At 40.1% G+C, this 17,268-nt stretch overlaps 2 protein-coding genes across 3 annotated transcripts in view; one reads left to right on the top strand and one right to left on the bottom strand.

The window, feature by feature from the left end:
* zyg11 (zyg-11 family member, cell cycle regulator) overlaps positions 1-10,197 on the bottom strand; it is a 48,596-nt gene extending 38,399 nt beyond the window's left edge. For both annotated transcript variants that reach the window (XM_063064366.1, XM_063064367.1), the window contains exon 1: positions 9,911-10,197. In XM_063064366.1, coding sequence (XP_062920436.1) covers positions 9,911-9,913 — 3 coding nt within the window. In that variant the 5' untranslated portion in view covers positions 9,914-10,197. The remainder of the gene's footprint in view (positions 1-9,910) is intronic.
* A 120-nt stretch (positions 10,198-10,317) lies between these two features.
* LOC134355198 (cytochrome c oxidase assembly factor 7B) lies at positions 10,318-16,458 on the top strand. Its single transcript, XM_063064984.1, has 3 exons — positions 10,318-10,688; positions 14,276-14,416; positions 15,910-16,458. Exons 1-3 carry the CDS (start codon positions 10,583-10,585, stop codon positions 16,356-16,358), a joined length of 696 nt encoding a protein of 231 aa, XP_062921054.1. The 5' UTR covers positions 10,318-10,582; the 3' UTR covers positions 16,359-16,458.
* Positions 16,459-17,268: the final 810 nt, after the last annotated feature.

Below are 17,268 nucleotides of genomic sequence, written 5' to 3'. Positions count from 1 at the left end.
CACACATACAAAACAATCAACTTTGCCACTGTTACTATTCTAGAACAGCACAGCATATCTTGAAAGTGACCTAATGCATGAACCTAAAAAAATATTGTGAAAGGGCAGGCACAAAACGTAGCCTCTAAGGTTAACGGCAATTATAAGGAACATTAACAATGGGAATCTTTACATATTTAAAAGACAGACCTGGTTTTTGTAACTGGACTAACAAGCAAACAACTGAAACGATCTCTTCAGGATGAGCCTGGGAGCCTACAAAACCACAACACAATGTAAAGAGATAATGGATCATGGTAAAATGGAGACCTAAGTTAGAGTAGAACTACTGTACATTAACAGATGCAACATATTGCAAGGAAATGACGAAGACTTGCATATTTTAAGCAAAGCAGGCACAAGGATGATTTACTAACAGCACAAGATGAGAAAGATTAGGTGGCTCCTGGAGGAATTTGGTTATTACGTATAAAGTTCGGGTCCTTGATACAATTACCATGGTAACTAATGTCTTCTCTGAACAAAAGTGAGAACTTAGATAAAAGACCACCAGAGGTAGAAGTTTCTAACATCGATGATGATCATACATGCAAGCTGATGCCACTGATCATACACTTTCTCATCTTTGTGGTCATTTCTTGACCAAGTCTGTGCACTTGTGGAGAAGTCATACCATTTTAATAAAAGTGTGTGCAAAGCACAGACTTCTCTTTCCAGCAAAAGTCCTTGTCAACATGAAGGACTGACTGCGTGGGTGATTCTTGTTCCACAGTATTTGGCTTTACAAATGACGTTTTCCGCATCGTCAGCACATGGCATACCTAGCACATTATTTGGGCTCTCATACTTGATGCAAGCCAGCTGACCATTACCCACCCAATGGGAAATCATACCTCAGCAGTTGACAAGATGAATCAAATTTGTACAAGCTAAGGAGGGCCATGACAAGACTGAGGTTCCTGAATAAGAGTATACAGTGAGAATAGGTTCTGGGAAATGGACTGAAAGAGCCTTTGGCCAGAGCATTTGGAAACATGTTAATAGACCAAATTAAGGAAGGGGAAGCTGTGAACAAGAATTATATTTACCAATGAATATTAATCAGATTTAAAAGTTACATTAATAATGGCTAAGATTAGATAATTAATTATTTTTGACTGAAGTTTGCGTTTTTATTTGTGGAGGATATAGGATAGTTTGCACTGTATGGCATCAGTAAGGTGGTCCTGGAATGTCGCTGTGGATGTGCAAGTGAGGCAGTGAGCTAAGGAGGGGACCTCAAATAAGCAGAATGAATTAAAAGCAGATCGTGAAATAGTTAACGTGGCTTCAGAGTTCACTGAATCTTCAAGGCAATGACACTTGTGAAATCAGGTTTGAAACAACTGGTTAAAGCCAAACATATTGGATAATAGAGGAATAAAGATCCTGAGTGGGAACTTTTTAGGATCAAAGAGATAAACAGTTGATCGGAATTGTCTATTGTGATAGGAAAGAGATCATTAAACTGGAAAGCATGCAGAGAAGATTTACAAGGATGCTGCTAAGACTCAAGTTACAGGGAGAGGTTGGGCAGCTGGGGACATTATTTCTTAAAACGCAAGAGATAAAGTGAAGGGTACAGACAAGCTGAACATTGTCTTTTTCCCCAAGGAAGGGAACTGAACACTAGACTGCACAGGTTCAGTGTGAGAGGGGAAAGATGTAAAAGACACCCGATGGGCAACTTCTTCATGTCGAGACTGTGCATATATGGAATGAGCTGCCAGAGAAAGTAGTCGGGTCAGGTACAACAGCATTTAAAAGATATTTGGTTAAGTACATGGATAGGAGGGGTTTAGAGGATATGGGCAAAACACAGACAAATGGGATTAACAGTGGGCACCAGGGTTGGCATGGATGAGTTAAACCAGAGCCTATTTCCAAACCCCATGACTTTAACACACAATAATTGCTTCTACTGTGCGTCACTACTGCTAAGAGACATAGTGCCATAAACAATTAGAAATAATGGTCTAATGATAAATGTATTGGTCTGAGCCGGAGGTTCTCAACCTTTATGCCATGGAGCCTTACCATTAACTAAGGGGTCTGTATATCCCAGGTTGGGAAACCTCAGCCTAAGCTCTAAGTGATGTTATGAGAATCAAGATTTTAAAAAGCAGTTTTGTTAAAATACAAAACAAGAACAATTTGGTTTACTTGTACTAATCTCATCCAACTGGACTTCCAGGAAAGTTTGAGTGCCTAACCTTTGTTTGCTTGAAGTTGCAAGAATAACAATTATGACCAGGAGCAAAAGGCAATGCAACCAGAAAGACCTTATCACTCTAAAAGAGACCAACAGCTAACCCACTGATCTTAGATAACAGTTTTCATGTTAGAGAGTCAAATAACAACCCCAAACACGATATACCAAAAAAAAATGTGGATTTAAAAATAGTTTATTTTCTTAAGTAGATGAGTTGCATCAGGAATCCAGGAAGTCTGGAAGTCAAATGTAAACCAACTCGCCAGTATCAGCTTCCCATCCAAAATCCATTCAATTAGCATGGGATGTCTGATGTAAGTATGAATGCAGAAATGCACTGACATTTCAAAACATTCAATAAATTTATGATGCAATGTATTTGACAGAATATAGATCTGTTTGCACAATGGATATCTAGACAGATCTGCATACTGCTTTCGCTACAAAAGTAACAGATGACTGAAATGAATTTTAAAACATTATCAGCCTTTCTGAACACACATGCATTTCATTTTGTTCCATTTAACATGTCAATTCCAGTGTTTGCTTAAGATCTAAAGAAATTCTTAACTGATTCCAATCTAAATGAAATATCCAAAAATAAACCTATTCAAATCTTCATCAGTCCTCTTGACACCTTGCTTTCTCTCATTCCCCATTCAACACAACGCACAAAGACAGGGGGCTTCCCCATTCTGCTAATCCACAAAATCAAGTGGAGAATATTTCAGTATTTTTTTCAGTAAAGTAGCCAGATCCAAAAGAAGCAAACGGCAAAATAAAATGAAATATTTATACATAGAGGTCACATTAAAACAAGTATTTTGACCCAGTCACACAACATTTGAGTGAGTGAGGCTTCTGTCGGTCCAAGTTAACCATGGATATTACGTCTTAGCTGTCTAGATACACAAGCCTGGACATATGGAGAGCAAGCTGTTGCTCACATAGCAAGCTCCATATGATATTTACCACCATGTTAACAATTCATTACACAGATAGTTAATCATACTAATACATTCTTTACCTATCCATTCTAGTTTTGATTGTTAACAAAAATCCCCACCAAAGTCATTAACTCAACATGAATGCTATATGCTGAAATTTCCCATTTTCTATTGTAGCCCTCTTGATCCATCAATACCCTTGGCCCTTCAAGTGTTACAACTAATTGGTATTTTTCTTAGATAGTTTTGGCCTTCTATCAAACCAAATCAACATTTAAAAAGAAATTTATCTAGCCATTCTTCAAATTTTGTATTTTGCTCTTTAAGGCAGTACATTCCATAAGCCACACTATTTTTAAGTAAGCAACCCAATAACACATGATTTCACATTGACTCATTATTACTGCAGATCTCATATTCCCTATTTTTTGTGACTTAACAGTAGATCCACATTAGCTTTATTAGTTTCAGGCCAAAGGGTCGCAGCCTGAAATATCGACTACTTTTTATTCCCCCACCCCCCCAAAATTAGATGCTGTCTGGCCTACTGAGTTCCCCTAGCATTGTGTGTGTGTAGTTGTATCTACGTTTGTAATACTATCCTGTGAACCTACATCTACAGCATCTATGTTTTCCTATACAGTCAAGGCTAGCAACATTGAATACAATTGCTATTACTGTATTTTCTTTACAAAAAAAATCAAATTCCATCTCTCAGCTTCCATTTTATCTGTCTTCACAAATCTAGTTTTCTAAAGAATTATTCCACCTTTTTTTTTCTTGAATCTGTACATTTTAAATAAGGCTCTCCCTAGGCCTACATCCAAATTCAATAAAGTGTCCAAATATCAACTACAGGTCCGCAATCTCTTATCCGAAATCCTTGGGGCCAGTTGCATTTCGGAATTCAGGATTTTTCGGATTTCAGACCCCCCCCCACCGCCCCACCTGATGCCAAAAATCACGTATGCTCAAGTCCCTTATTTAACCTGTCCCAATGCGATGGACTTTAAGACCCAGCGGCGCACCAAACCTACGCACATCCTCCCATATACTTTAAATCATCTCTGCATTACTTATAATACCTAATACAATGTAAATGCTATGTAAATAATTGTTATACTGTATTGTTTAGGGAATAATGACAAGAAGAAATATTTCCAACAAAAACATTCAGTAAAACATCAAAATATACAGCTTCAAACGAACCGAATCAAACACGTGGTAAATGACTTATTGGAATAAATGTAGAACATCAATATCACTGTCTTAATGCTCCAACTACCTTTTTTTGGTTTTCTCAGACGATTTTATGTTTGAATCTGGAGAAAATTAGAAGTAACCTTTATGATTCTTCATTTAAATTTGAACAGATTTGGGGACCTTTTATTCGATATTTTCATTTAATGTAATATTTACCCTTCTTGTTTTTTTTTCACTGTTTTAATGGAGGTCGGGATTGAGGACGTGATTTTAAGTTTAACTCTGTTTGGTTTCAAGTTAGCCCATTGCTTTGCTTTGCTTTTAGTTAGTTGCACGGTGGGTTTTTTTTTGGGGTTTTTTTTTCTTTTTTTCCATTGATATATATAAAATCTAGTATACTATTATGTTATTTTGGTTTCTTATGCTTAAATTACATTGTTTGTAGTATTTTCTTTTTGGTATTGTTATCTTTTGGAATTTTATTATACTTTAACATTGTATTAATGTTTATATGGCTTACCTTTTTTGTATACTTACTCAATAAAAAGATTTAAAAAGAAAGAAAGAACATCAATATCACTGTCACTGTAAAACTTCAGTAACTTGTCTTTCTGTTTATTTAAATCATATACACTGGTAGTTCCGACACTATTTTCCTCAGTAAGACACCGCACAGACACACCATGATCAAGTTTCTGCAATAACTCCACTTTCTGCGTTATTGATAGAGAAGATTCCTTCTCTTTTTCTCATTGTTACTCCAAATTACAGGGATCTCATTAGTTGTATGGTGTACAAGGAAGTGCGAGTACCTCCAAGTTACTGGTTTCATGAAGACCAGTGCCCACAGTAGATAAACATGGCAAGTGTCAGATGTCTCCAGGCCTGTACTTGAGAGCTTTCAGAGGATGAGGAGGGATCTCATTAAAACCTACCAGATACTGAAAAGGACAGGGTAAAGTGAACATGGAGAGGATATTCCCTTTAGTGGGAGAACCTAGGATCAGAGGAAAGAGCCCAATAGAAAAGCGTCATCCCTTTAGAAGTGAGATGAGGATGAATTTCCTCAGCCACAGTGTGGTGAATCTGCAGAGTTTGTTGTTACAGGAGTGTGGTAAGCTAGTTCATTTAAGGTAGAAGATTGATAGATTTATGATAGGTTTGAGTTAAGGGTTATGAGGAGGTGGTGCTAGAATGGGGTGAGAGCAAAAAAAAGTGGGCATGATTGAAAGATGGAGTAGATTTCATGGGCTGAACAGCCTACCAGATTTAACTCCTTCTGCCATTTCTCTGCTCATATCTGCAGCTGATTCTATATCCCACTGTATCCTTTGGCCATCTGCTATACTGTCATATCTGCTTCTGCACCTGGCAACACTTTCCAAGCACCTCACCACTCTGGGTAAAAAGACTTGTCCTGTACATCTCCTTTACACATGCCCTACTTCTCACCTTAAATGTATGCCCTCTAGTATTAGACATTTCCACTCTGTGGGAAAAGGTACCAGTTGTCTACTGTCTCTATGCCTCTTGTGATCTAATAATTTCTCATCAGGTTACCCCTCAGCTTCCGCCAGTCCAGAGGAAACAACCCAAGTATGTCCACCCTCTCATTGGAGCTCATGCTCTCTAATCCAGTCAGCGTCGCAGTGAATCTTCTCTGCACCCTTTCCATACCCTTCCTGTAATGGGGTGATCAGAATTGTACAAAATTCTCCCAAGTACAGTCTGACTAAGGTTTCATATACCTGCAGCATGTCCTCAATCTTATACTCAATGCCCCTCACCAATGAAGGCGAACATACTGGGTGCCTTCTATACCATCCTAATAAACTTGTACAGATGCTTTCAGTGAGCTGTAGGCCTGGAACCCCAAGATTCATATGCAGTCACCCAATATTTGGTCAGCACAACCGCAACGTGCCCAAGGGGCTGTTCCTGTGCTGTAATGTCCTATGTTGCTAAATAATTGGTAAATTGTTTTACTATTGTTACATGCACTGAAGTATAGTGAAAAACTCTGCATACAATCCATATAAATCATTTCATCACATCAGTGCAAGGGAAAAGCAAAGAATGATCAAAGCCGCCACACAGGTTGATAGGGTGGTTAAGGCAGTGTACGGTGTACTGGCCTTCGGAAAATTGAGCTCAAGAGCTGTGAGGTGATGTTGCAGCTCTATAGAACTTCTGGTCAGATCACACTTGGAGTGTTGTGTTCAGTTCTGCTCGCCTCATTATAGGAAGGATGCAGAAGCTTTGGAGAGGATACAGAGATTTACAAGGATGCTGTCTGGATTAGAGAACATGTCTTATGAGAAAAGATTGAGCGACATACATCAGAGATAATAAACCTGATTTTGAATCAACTTGCTCGAGGCAGTCTTGAAGAACACTTCAGGAAATACATCTGTGATAGCTTTCTTGAACAGTGTGTAACTGAACCTAATGTTCTCTTAGCTCTGGTCCTGTGCAATGAGACAGGTAAAATTAATGACCTTGTAGTTTAGATCATCTGGGAATGAGTGATCACAGCATGACTGAATTTTTCACACAAAAGTCTTGTAAAGAAAGGTTGATTGAGTGAACTAGGGCTTTTCTAATTGAAGCAAATGAGAATAAGAGGATATTTGTTAAAGGTGTACAAGATTGTAAGGGGTATACATCGAATAGACAGCCAATGCCTTTTTCCTCAAGGTGGCAATGGCTAATACAAGAGGACATACATTTAAGGTGATCGGGAAAAGTATAGGGAGGGATGTCAGAGGTAGTTTTAAGAAAAACACACACACACACACACACACACACACACACAGTGGTAAGGGGGTGGAATGCACTGCTAGGGCTTGGTAGAGGCAAATGCAGATACACTAGGGACATTTAAGACACTCTTAAACAAACACATATATAAAAAGAAAATGTTTCTATGGTTTCTATTGCAGGTCAGTGGGACTAGGCAGAAAATGGTTCAGCACAGCCAAGAAGGGCCAAAAGGCTTGTTTCTGTGCTGTAGTTTCTATGGTTTCTATGGAGAAATATGTGGGAAGGAAGGGTTAAATAGATCTTGGAGGTCGGCACAACACTGTGGGCTGAACAGCCTGTACTATGTTCTAATTCTGCTCCTGTATCTTATGTCTCACTGAACCAAGCTATTATATTACTCGTAACCAGATTTAGCATCATAAACAGGGCTTACAAGCTGTTTTGGAGAAAACAGAATATACATGAAGAATTTGTCCACTTTTCCTCTCACCACACCTCAAATACCAAGTGAATGACTAAAATCACCCAAAATAACAACTCTCATTTCTATTCATCTTTTGAAACTCAAAGACTACAGATTTTCTTTCATTTTGCTCTCACATGGTCAGTAATCCCTAAAATACCACTAGCTTCTTTAACCTTTGAGCCCTAATCTTATTTATTCTTTCCATACACATTATTTCCCTCATGGCACATAATCCCTCTAAGTGGCATTGCCACTCTTGTCCCCTTAACATTTTTACCCTTTCAAATCATATCATTCTTGTCCAAAGGCACTCTGTAAAATTATTTAAGTTTATAACTTCCTGTTAATAATTTAAAATTTTCCTTCAATTTACCTACTACTGCAATACATCATACCACAACTATGATGTGCATCACCTGCAAAATACACCGTAGCGACACAGTGAAATATGCCCAAAACCCTGATTTCTAGCAATGAGGAGGACCAGGGCATCAGGTGTACAGGAACACTACTGTCTGCAAGCTTTTCCTCCTGTCACACATCTTGACTTGCAAATACATCAACACCTCTTCATTATCTCATCCAAATCCTGGAACTCCTCTACAGCACTATGACCCGCATGCGAAATATAGCTGCTCGAGGTGGTGGATCACCACCTTCTTCAAGAGCAACTAAGGACAGGTAAAATTTCACTGGCTTTGTCACTGCATAGCACCCCATAAAATAAAGAAGTTTTTGGGGAGGAAAAGCAATCACAAATTATTCCCATGATTTTTTTTATTTCAACTTTTAGTTCATTCCTGCTTATTTTCCAAACCTCCCTCATTGTTTACACATGTGCAGTACAAAATACAGCAATGCAAGAAAATTGATTCTTGCAATCTAAATATGTTTCTTAAGTATTAAAATAAAAAAAAGTAATTTGTAGGAAATACAAAAGTTAAAGCAATCAAGAGGTGCGTTCCCACTAATTTCACACATTTAGCACACACATTGTGTTTAAGAAGCGAAAGCTTGGCTAAGGTAGTATTTTCCCACCAAACCAACAGTAAGTGTGAAGATATTCAAACCTTTTTCTCTCGTCAGTTGACAAAAAGTAAAACATTCCATGGAGATTGATAGCAATCCATCCATCATTCATTGCAAACACGAGGAAATCTGCAGATGCTGGAATTTCAAGCAACACACATAAAAGTTGCTAGTAAACACGCCCGAAACGTCAACTGTACCTCTTCCTAGAGATGCTGCCTGGCCTGCTGCATTCACCAACAACTTTTATGTGTGTTGCATCATTCATTGTCTCTACCTTCAGTAGCACGTCTGTGATATATACAACCTACCAGCACAATATTCAATATTCATCTAGACTTCTTGACACCACTTTCCAAGCCCATAGCCCCTACCAACTTGAAGAGGAAATAAGTATATGTGAACCTTCAAATTTCACGCTTCCCTGACTTTGAAATACATCACTCCTCCTATAATCACTGGTAATAACTCCCAGAAGTTCCTACAAAACAGCTGTGGGAATCCCCTCTCCAGAAAGATTGTCACAGTGTAAAGAGGGTTCCTCACTATTACCTTCTCAAGTGAAAATGCGCCAGCTGTACTAACATTGTCTAAAGCCCAAACTATGAAGCAGATGATAATCGTCGTCTCTATCCTACATTGAGACTGGTAAGAAAGAAACTGCTCTGTTCAATCCAGCCATTTGTTACAAACAGCATTCACGCCACAAATCGAGCGTTCCATCAGTTACAGATACAGCATCCTTTAACTACAAAACATGGCAACATTTAACAAGTCGAGACGAAACTGAGAGCCCTCAACACGACCAGCTGCCCAAATCTAGATATCTACTGATGCAGCCGATCAAAAATCTGCGGCAATAAAAACATTTTAACGGAATTAACTTTCCAATTATAAGCAATTAGCCCATTCTTTCATTGAGCTCTGAAGTCAATGCAGTTAATATATTACTTTGAACCATCATAAAGAAGTGGATCTAAAGGAGATTAGAAGTCACATAATCACACGGGGAAAATGTGTTGTATCACTAATTGGCCGAAATAGTGACTAAAGTAACGCACTGGCCTTAGGTCACCGAATTGCATCGATGAACGACTGACTGCAGCCATACGCAAATGAAGGAGGCCGTGTTCCATAGGAGGCCGGTGGGGGTTGACGCCCAGCACGGCCCGGCCCGGCCCGGCCCGGGGCCCCGGTGTCTCGCGAACGCCCGCGACGGTTTGGGCTTAAACCGACACAACGTTCTCTTACCATCGCGGCAGGTGGCGGGTGGCGGGCGGCGGGCTGCGGGCTAACGGAGCTTCCGAGCCAACGCAAGCAAAAACATGACCGGCAAACAAACAAGGGCAAGGACCTGGTCACACAGGGAAGGATGCCTGACAGAACCAGACCACTCTGCAGCTTAAGAACATTAAATGACTTCTTCCTTCGAATGCAAAAGGGTTTTTGTTCATCTCAACCACATTCCGTGTAAATAACTCTGGTGATCTACCACCCAGAAACAATTTCCGGGGTGACAGACCAAACCGGTCCCAGCGACATTTAGCCCGGCCCACCCGGTCCTTCGTTCCCATTGGTTACACCCCACGCCGCCACGTTCCGCCATTGGCCGTTTCCGCCTTTTCCTGCCCCCTCCTTTGTTTACCACTAACGTCAATCAAACTCGCTGTCGGCCTTGCGGCGTCCCCTCGCTCGGCGCGGGGGGTGGTGGTAAACACCGGGGGAGTGGTGACCCGCGTTTCCGCTCTCCCTGCCCTGCCCTGCCCCGCCCCGCATGCTGATCAGGGTACCGGAAGTGCGGGCGGGGCGGGGCGGAACGGGGCGGTTGTGAACGTGGTTGCTCCACGTTAGAGGTCAGAAAGGCGGCGCCGGTACTTCTCGTCTCGGGACTCGGTGCTGTCCCGAAGCTTCTCCGCGGTGGCGATGTCGGGTCTTGTTAATTTCCAGGATGAAACAGAAGTGAAGGAGTACCTGGACAACCTGGGCATCGAATATAGTTACCAGTGCCGCAAGGAGAAGGACCCGGAAGGTAGAAGTCTTTGTAAATTCAACATACGCACGATGGTGCTGCGGGGTGGGGGGGGGCAATATTTCATCCCCATTCCTAATCACTTCCAAGTAGTGAGTGGAAAGCCCGCAGCCCACTTCGATTGATGTAATTCTTGTGATGGAAATTTGCAGATTAATAGGGAGATGTGGAGTACTGACCAGTCGCTAAAGGCGGCACTGGCGTGTATGTCCATGCCCGTATGGTGTGTGATTTTGATTTGTGAGGTGTGACTTCTGCATCTGCTCTTCCAGATAGTGGATCCTACCTTTGTAGATGGTAGTACGTTTGGCTGGTGGTGCAGGTGTGTTTTGTATGCACTATAGATCATTACCATGAAGGTGGAAGTAATTCTCAGAGTGGTGGATGGGACGCTGGTAAAAAAGGTCGCTTTGAAGTTTTAAGAAGTGGGGGCTGTGATCATCTAGGTAAGTTTGGAGTATTCCATTGTACTCCTGCTGTATCCCTTGTAGATGGTATAAATATTTTCAAGAAACAGGAACAGTCATCCAGTGCAACTTGTAGCCTGCTTTGGTAGCCATAGGGTATATACCTGACCCTGTTAAGTTTCTTGCTAATAGTAATCCCTATATAGTTGCCCAGTTCAGCTGTCAAAGGGAGATTGGTCAACTCCTTTAATATAGTTATAACCTAACACTTGAGTAGTATGTCATTAGTTTGTGTCTCAGTACCATTCAGGTTTTGCTGCAGGGACTTATTTGTTACCCGAAGAATTGTGAAGGTTATTGCAAAACATAGTTGAAGATGATTTGTCTATTTGCCCTGAGGAGTCGCACTGGGCTATCCTGGGGCTGAGATGAATGGTATCTATCAATCATAATTATCCCTATTTTGTGCTAAACTGGCTGCATTCACAATGTACAACTTTCTATTTAATTCTCACTGATTTAATTTTACTGAAGCTCCATGAATGCAGCAGTGATGTCAAGGTCAATTCCTTTCATTGCACGTGATCCTTTGTCTGTTTGGAATAAGGCTATGTTGAATTCTGGTCCTGGTTGGTATCGAGGAGTAGATTGTTCATGAACTAGTGGCTTACTGCTGATTAAGAGTGTTTTGCATGGTTGAATGTATAACCACCTCTATTACATTTAAGACTACAGTGACATAGCAGTGGTACCCTTATTGAGTTCATCTGGAGCTTGTGTGCAGTTTTGGTCTTCTGAGAAGTCCATTTCAGGAATTAGTCCAATTACCAGACTAATTCCTGAAATGGCAAGACTGATGAGAGATTGGATAAAGTATTCAGTAACTCACTGGTGTATGAAAGAATGGGAGGAGACCTGATAGAAACACAAGCCTTTAAACAGCACTAGACAAATTAAATAAAAGGAAGATGTTCCCAATGGCTGGAGTGTTCACAACCAGTGGTCACAGATTTGGGTTCAGAGTTACGCCATTTAGAAATGAGATCAAAGGATTTCTTCACCCAGAGGATGGTGAACCTGTGGAATTCTCTTCCTTAAAGGTGGGTAGTCTGTCACCTCATATGTTGAAGAAGGAAGTAGATGTGTTCCTTAGTGCTTAAAAAATGAGTATTCAATACCTTTGAAATAATATTAAAAATGTCTTTCCAAAAAGTTTCCAAAGTAGAACAGGACCAAAACATATGAGCTAAGGAAGCTATCTCCCCATGACCTCTGTCACAAAGAGGCTTAATATGAGAATAAAAACGAGCTAATTTATCTTTAGACATATGTGCTCTATGAACAACTTTAAATTGAATTAGGGAATGTTTGGAACAGATAGAGGAAGTATTGACTAGTTGTAAAATATACGCCCAGTCATCCGTCGAAATAATAAGCCCAATTCCTTTTCCCAATCTGACCTAATCTTATCAAATGGAGCTTTCCTAAGTTTCATGATAGTATTATAAATAATAGCCGTTACGCCTTTCTGACACGGGTTAAGGGTTTCTCCCCATCCTATTACCGCTATTTTTGGATGACCTAAAATTTCCACTAATCTTTCCCCTTCAGCCCGTAGAATGATTGCATTTCTTACTTTAATGGCGAAAAGATGTATTTTACAACATTGGAAGGAGATTAATGCCCCAACTACATTCTTTTGGTTTTCTCAGACGATACTATGTTTAAATTTGGAGAAAATTAGAAGTATTCTTTATGATAATCAGTTAAATTTGAACAGACTTGGAGACCTTTTATTCAACATTTTCATTTAATGTAATTTTTTTTCTCTTTGCCCATATTTAAATTCCCTTCTTGCTTTTTTAACTGTTTTTAATGGAGGTCGGGTTTGAGGACGTGATTGTTTTAAATTGTTTAAGTGTACTTGATACCTAGTTAGCCCATCGCTTTGCTTTGCTTTGCTTTTTAGATTAATTGCACGGTGGGGTTTTTTTTTGGGGGGGGTTTCTTCTCTTTACTGATATGTATGGAAAATTAGTATACTATTATATTACTTTGTTATTTTATATCTAAACTGCACTGTTTGTACTAACTTTTTTTGTGTATTAATATCTCTTGCAAATTTATATTGCAACAGTATATTAGTGTCTACATGGTTTACTTTTTGTGTACTAATTTAATAAAAAGATTTAAAAAGAAAGAAAGAAAAAATGAGTATTGTGCAGCAAATATGGAAACAGGGTAATTGAAATGGATGATTGACCACAATTGGCTCGGAGACCAGATCCAAAGGGCTGAATGGCCTATTCCTTTTTTTTTGTTTCTCAAAACTCCAGTGGCTTGGGTTTGATCTTGACTTTTAAGAGCAGTCAGTGGAGTTTGTAAGTTTCCCCTCTGACCAGGTAGGGTTAGGGTTTCTCATGTTGCCTTCCCCATGTTGGTTGGTAATTGATTTGGAATCTGTAAATTGGCCCTGGCACAGGTGATTTATTAAAAAATCATGATTCGGCAGATAGGCATTTGGTATTACAGAGAAATGTGAGATAAAGGAATTGATCAGGTTGCTGCAAGAACCAACATAGACTCAGTTCACAGCTTCTATATAAGAGAACAAATGTGATTTCTGTGGACATGACTTGCCTGGGATCTTTTCAGCACTATCAAGCAGATACCAGTAGCTGTTCTGGAATGACTTAGGCAGAGATTGGAGGCTGATCACATGTATTCAAAACTTTGTTGTGACATTGAATTACCTTTGTGATATCCACACGTGTACAAAGGTTTGTGTGGGGAGGGTTCAGAAATCAAAGATGGAAAACGGAAATACTGTAGATAGTTGCAGGCCAGTTGCCACCTGATTTAATTTCACGTTTCTGGGTAATGTGACAGAAGCCAGTTCATAGAACGGTGCCAGCAGAGGACTTGCTCTGGACTGGAACATTGAGTGTTCAATGCGATTTTGTAGGTTCATCAAACTTTTGAGGTTGGCCTCGAGTGTTCTTTGATGTGTCACTAAAATCAATCTATGTCATCACTGTATTTTATTACGCAAGTCATTTTCTTTCTTGGTTTCAGATTCATTTAATAGCTGAAACACTGATTGGGCAGCTAAGCTATACTATGTGGATAATCATCTAGTTAGATGTCAGATAAATTATCTTAACATTTCCTTCTTGGCAGGATGTCAACGGCTTGCTGATTATTTGGAAGGAATTAAGAAGAATTATGAGGCAGCTGCTAAGATATTGAAGCATAATTGCGAGGAAAACAATCATGGAGAAAGCTGCTATAAGCTTGGTTCTTACTATGTGACTGGAAAAGGTACAAGTTGTCTTCTGGCCTTTTGAAATATGTTTGAATACACTCTTTGCTAACAGAGTCAATGTTGACAGGTCTCTAATAACTGACGAGATTTCCAAGAGATCTAAAAGAGCTGATGAGGTAGTTCGTGTTAGTCATGCTGATGTTATGGGTGGGAGGCTGTTGTATGGAGCTGAAGGCTAGGTGCATTGGTACCCTGGTGTACTTCCATTTGAGCAGGTTCCTGGTTTTTGTACAATCCGCAGGGTTAGACTGCACTAATGGAGTTTAACTGCAGACTTTACCTGCACTAACACAAGAACCAAGTAGAGCATTCTCTGAACATATCTATAACATCAAATACCAAGTCACTAAGCTGATTTGATATGGGTAGCATTAAATAGCATTGCAAAAATAATCAAACTTGAACCTACACTGGCCATTCTTTTCAGTTTCTGAAATAATGCCCCTTACTTCCAAACAACTGTACCTTTTAAATAGCCATCTGAACCAACTTCTTACAACTGAAAAATCTCCAATCTGACATAAATTCACAGTTAGTAGTCTGATATAGTACTGCAATGTCACATACTTTTCGAAAAATCTTGTCCAATTTGCTTGCAGTACTGAGTATTTTAGTTAAATCCATAGATCTAACAATGCAGACCAAAAAAAAAGCTAATTGAAGTGAGTTATTAATTAAACCCATCGAATATTGAAAGCAACAAAGCAACACACACAAAAAATGCTGGTGAACGCAGCAGGCCAGGCAGCATCTATAGGAAGAAGTACAGTCGACGTTTCGGGCCGAGGCTCTTCATCAGGTCTAACTGAAAGAAGAGATCTCTTCTTTCAGTTAGTCCTGACGAAGGGTCTTGGCCCGAAATGTCGACTGTACTTCTTCCCATAGATGCTGCCTGGCCTGCTGCGTTCACCAGCATTTTTTGTGTGTGTTGCTTGAATTTCCAGCATCTGCAGATTTCCTCGTGTTTGCAAATATTGAAAGGCCTAGATATGTAGAGTGGAGGTGGAGATGATTTTCCACGAGTCCAGAAGCAGAGGGCAGAGCCTCAGAATACGAGGACATCCCTTTACAGCAGCGATAAGGAGGGATTTCTTTAGCCAGAGAATAGTGAGTCTGTGGAATTCAATGCCACAGGTGGCTCTGGAGGCAAATCATTAATAGGTTGATTGGTTTTTGATTAGAAAGGGTGTCAAAGGTTATGGGAAGATGGCAGGAGAATGGGGTTGAGAGGGAAAATAAATCATCCATGATCAAAAGGTGGAGCAGACTCAATGGGCCAAATGGCCTAATTCTGCTCTTGTTGTCTTATGGTCTTCTGGGTAGGTTAATATGTCCCAGATCACATTGATAAAGATTGTGACTTAGTAACTGCACGGAGGTACCAGTTGAAGCATTACTAATGTTTTCTGTTTATAGAGGAATGCATTGATAAGCAATTGAAGAGGATTGTTTTTGACATAACTAAATCTTTGATTATGTTTTTAAACAGGTGGATTACAACAAAATCTGAAGGCTGCATATGAATACTTTGTTAAATCATGTGAAAAAGGTGGTAAGAAGTCAGTAGATGCCTGTCATAATGCTGCTTTATTGGCTCATGATGGACGAATATTTGATAATAAACCAGATTCTGTGAAAGCCAGGGATTACTATACAAGGGCCTGCAATGGGAACTTTGCAGCTAGCTGTTTTAATTTAAGTACTTTGTATATCCAGGGAGCTCCAGGTGTTACCAAGGATATGGCCCAGGCCCTGAAATACTCTCTTAAAGCATGTGACCTGGGTCACATCTGGGCTTGTGCAAACACCAGTCGAATGTACAAATTAGGAGAGGGTACAACCAAAGACAATGAAAAGGCAGAACTTTTCAAAAACAGAGCACAGGATTTGCATAGGGAGCAAAAGGAATTCTCGCATCAGTTAAAGTTTGGACAATGATTTTAAATTCTTGTGTAAACTTGTTTTTTTTTAAATCTTTACTGGAACACATTTCTTCAAATAAAAAAAATGTGAATGAGAAAAGCAGAATTGGACTTATCTGTGATGTATTCCTCTGGAACTTTCTGGCATTATTCACTCCTGAAGAGTGGAGGTGTGTTTGGGTATAAAACTAAAACTGGACCAAAAGCTGAGTGTTTTTTGATGGCCTGACGTAGAGTCCTGGGGAGTGTGGTCGGAGAGCTGGGCAGTTGAGGAAAGGGCTGTTCCAGGCTCAGTTCACTGCTCCTCCACTTCAGCAGCTTTCAATGAGTGTTACCTTTGGGTCATGGAGGATTACCCAGGGAACTCTCCCTTCACCTTTCTGCCTCGGTGCTTGAAGCTCCATACTCAGGATTTGATATACATAACAATATCCACCAACAAATCCCGATTTCGAAGGATTATGATATTTGAAGCCTCAGATTTGCTGCAAGGTATGCTCTGCTCAGTTTTCCATTAGGGCCCTCCTTACATCTGGTGAGCTAACATGTTGACACCACTGAGCACCATGCCCAGGGGTTTGTTTAAAGAGATAGCTTTCCTGAGGCTTGATTTTTTTTTAAATGGACAATTTAGATATGCAACTTTTTAAACTTTATTTTTTGAAGGAAACAAACCCTTAGGGGAGCTAATTCTTGGGTTTTTCTTTCCCACCTCCCCACATCATGCTCCTAGGGGCAGCTGTTCATGATCCCAAACCCCCACTTTAATGCTCCTGCCTCCAGGTTCTAAACACACTGCTACCCTTTCCTTCGACCTTGGTCTCCTTCAATCCTCCCCAGACGACAGAGTTAGCAGTGGACAGGCCTTTGAATGCTTTGGTCTTCAAAGGCTGTGTTAATTGCTCATTAAGCTTTGCAACCAAACT

This window comes from Mobula hypostoma, chromosome 12 (assembly GCF_963921235.1).
Source record: "Mobula hypostoma chromosome 12, sMobHyp1.1, whole genome shotgun sequence".
Classification (NCBI taxonomy): Eukaryota; Metazoa; Chordata; class Chondrichthyes; order Myliobatiformes; family Myliobatidae; genus Mobula; species Mobula hypostoma.
Note: the sequence above shows the minus strand (reverse complement) of the source record. Positions and strands in the feature narration are given on the sequence as shown.